At 32.5% G+C, this 1,849-nt stretch overlaps 1 protein-coding gene across 1 annotated transcript; it reads left to right on the top strand.

The window, feature by feature from the left end:
- Positions 1 to 351: 351 nt before the first annotated feature.
- On the top strand, positions 352 to 955 carry LOC107059340 (ethylene-responsive transcription factor 4-like; the record flags this gene model as incomplete). Its single annotated transcript, XM_015305853.1, has 2 exons — positions 352 to 737; positions 889 to 955. Coding segments are annotated over exons 1-2 (453 nt in total), but the record flags the coding sequence as incomplete, so codon positions are not given.
- Between the last annotated feature and the right edge of the window lie 894 nt (positions 956 to 1,849).

The following is a 1,849-nucleotide window of genomic DNA, read 5'->3' as shown; positions in this document are numbered from 1 at the left end:
CTAGCAAAGTGGCCACTTTTCTAGGGAGTGTACCCAAAGTGAAGGCAATGTCGGTGAGGTGGTAAATACTCTGGCGGTGATGACCGTCGTAGTGGTGGTTGTGGTCATGGTGGCAGAGGTGGTGGTGTCGGTTGCTACAAATGTGGTGAGGCCGATCACTATGCCAGTGAATGCACCAATCGTGTCTGGTATATTTTTTGGCAAGTAAACATAGTGGAAGAGAATTTCCCAATCTTGAGAGACGTCTATACAAATCACTCCCCTTCTTCCTTCTTTGTTTACTCATTCTTCTCTTCACAAAAAAATAAAATAAAATAAAAAATTCTTGAGAGACCTCTTTTTATTTTTAAGATGGCACAAAACAATAATATCAACGTGACAGTTCCCTCAGGTGAAATGCGTTATAAGGGTGTGAGGAAGCTTCCCACAGGGAGCTACATAGCTGAGATCAAAGTTATCAGCCAGAGAAGATTTGTGTGGCTTGGAACGTTTGATACAGCGGAGGAAGCTGCTAGGGCTTATGATGCAGCTGCCCGACGGCATCTCGGCCCACGGACAGTCATTAATTTTCCTCCAATAACTAATCATAATGACGTCAAAAGAACCAGAAATTATCTTCAAAAGCTTAATCGTAAGGATGTCATGATCAATTATGCTAACAACACTGCTGCATCGTCTTCTGGATCAGGTGGAGCTTTGATGCCAAATCAGAGTTCTGATCACTCTTGCACCGCCAGGTAGCATGTAAAACAAATAGCGATGCACTCTATATTTTTTATTTTTGAGAGTAAAAAATTGGCATGTTGTAATCATTTCTTGTGTATGATCTCATGTAATATGAATTTAGAAATTTCTATACGTTCTTCATTGTATTTTTTTTTTTTTTAGATTTTCAACTTCTGTTGGAAGAATTTTTGTTTGGTTGTTCGATTGGAAACGGAAAAGACATAAGGAAGTAACACGTAGAGTACATGGGCTTAATTTTGTCATACTATACTAAGTACTCAAGGGTTTTTTTTGAATTCTCATGAAAAGTGTGTGTTTTGTGAATGAATAATGTGATAAAATCTAAGTAGTTAATTAATTTTTAAAAATTTAAATAAAATTTATATATTTTAAAACTATACAAAAAAAAACTACAAATAATCATAGTTAATTATGATTCAAAATATTCTTTTAAATGTTTGAGAAATTGTATACAGAAAAGAAAAAGAAAAAAATAATTAGTTGACCCTAAACAATAACAGTTAGCTGAACTCACATAAAATTGAATAGAGGAAGTAACTTTTATGATGTGCATAGATGAGATTTATTATTGAATTTTGAAGCAACTATTTATTTGATGAATTAATGTCTTCTGTGATATAGACTTGAGTGAATTGAAAGGGATTGCAAATTTTATTCTTTATTTAATCTCATGACTTATTAGCTTGATTACAAACATTAGTACAATTACACTGCGTACCATTGGTATTAATATATAGGTTCATTAGTCAATTACTGATTATTATATTCACAAAAGAAAAATAATATTGCTTAATTGCTCGATACATCCACTTTTAATAGACATTTTTTCATCTATTTCCCTTAATATCGTCTTTGATTCCTGAGCAATGTAAGACATGTTTGCTAATATTCCTGTAATGCCTAATTAAATTCGTCTTCTTGATATGATAATTATAAATAGGGATTTTGGAAAATGTTTTCCTAACTTATTTTTAAGGGAAGTCATTTAAAGAAAATAAGTTGATTTGGAAAACATATTTCAAAATATTTAAGCCAATCAAACATGAGAAAATTGAACAATATTTTTCTTCCCGCCAAACACATTCATAATATTTAACGTTCT

Source organism: Solanum tuberosum, unplaced genomic scaffold (genome assembly GCF_000226075.1).
Source record: "Solanum tuberosum cultivar DM 1-3 516 R44 unplaced genomic scaffold, SolTub_3.0 scf01270, whole genome shotgun sequence".
NCBI lineage: Eukaryota > Viridiplantae > Streptophyta > Magnoliopsida > Solanales > Solanaceae > Solanum > Solanum tuberosum.
This window is presented reverse-complemented; position numbering and strand designations above follow the sequence as displayed.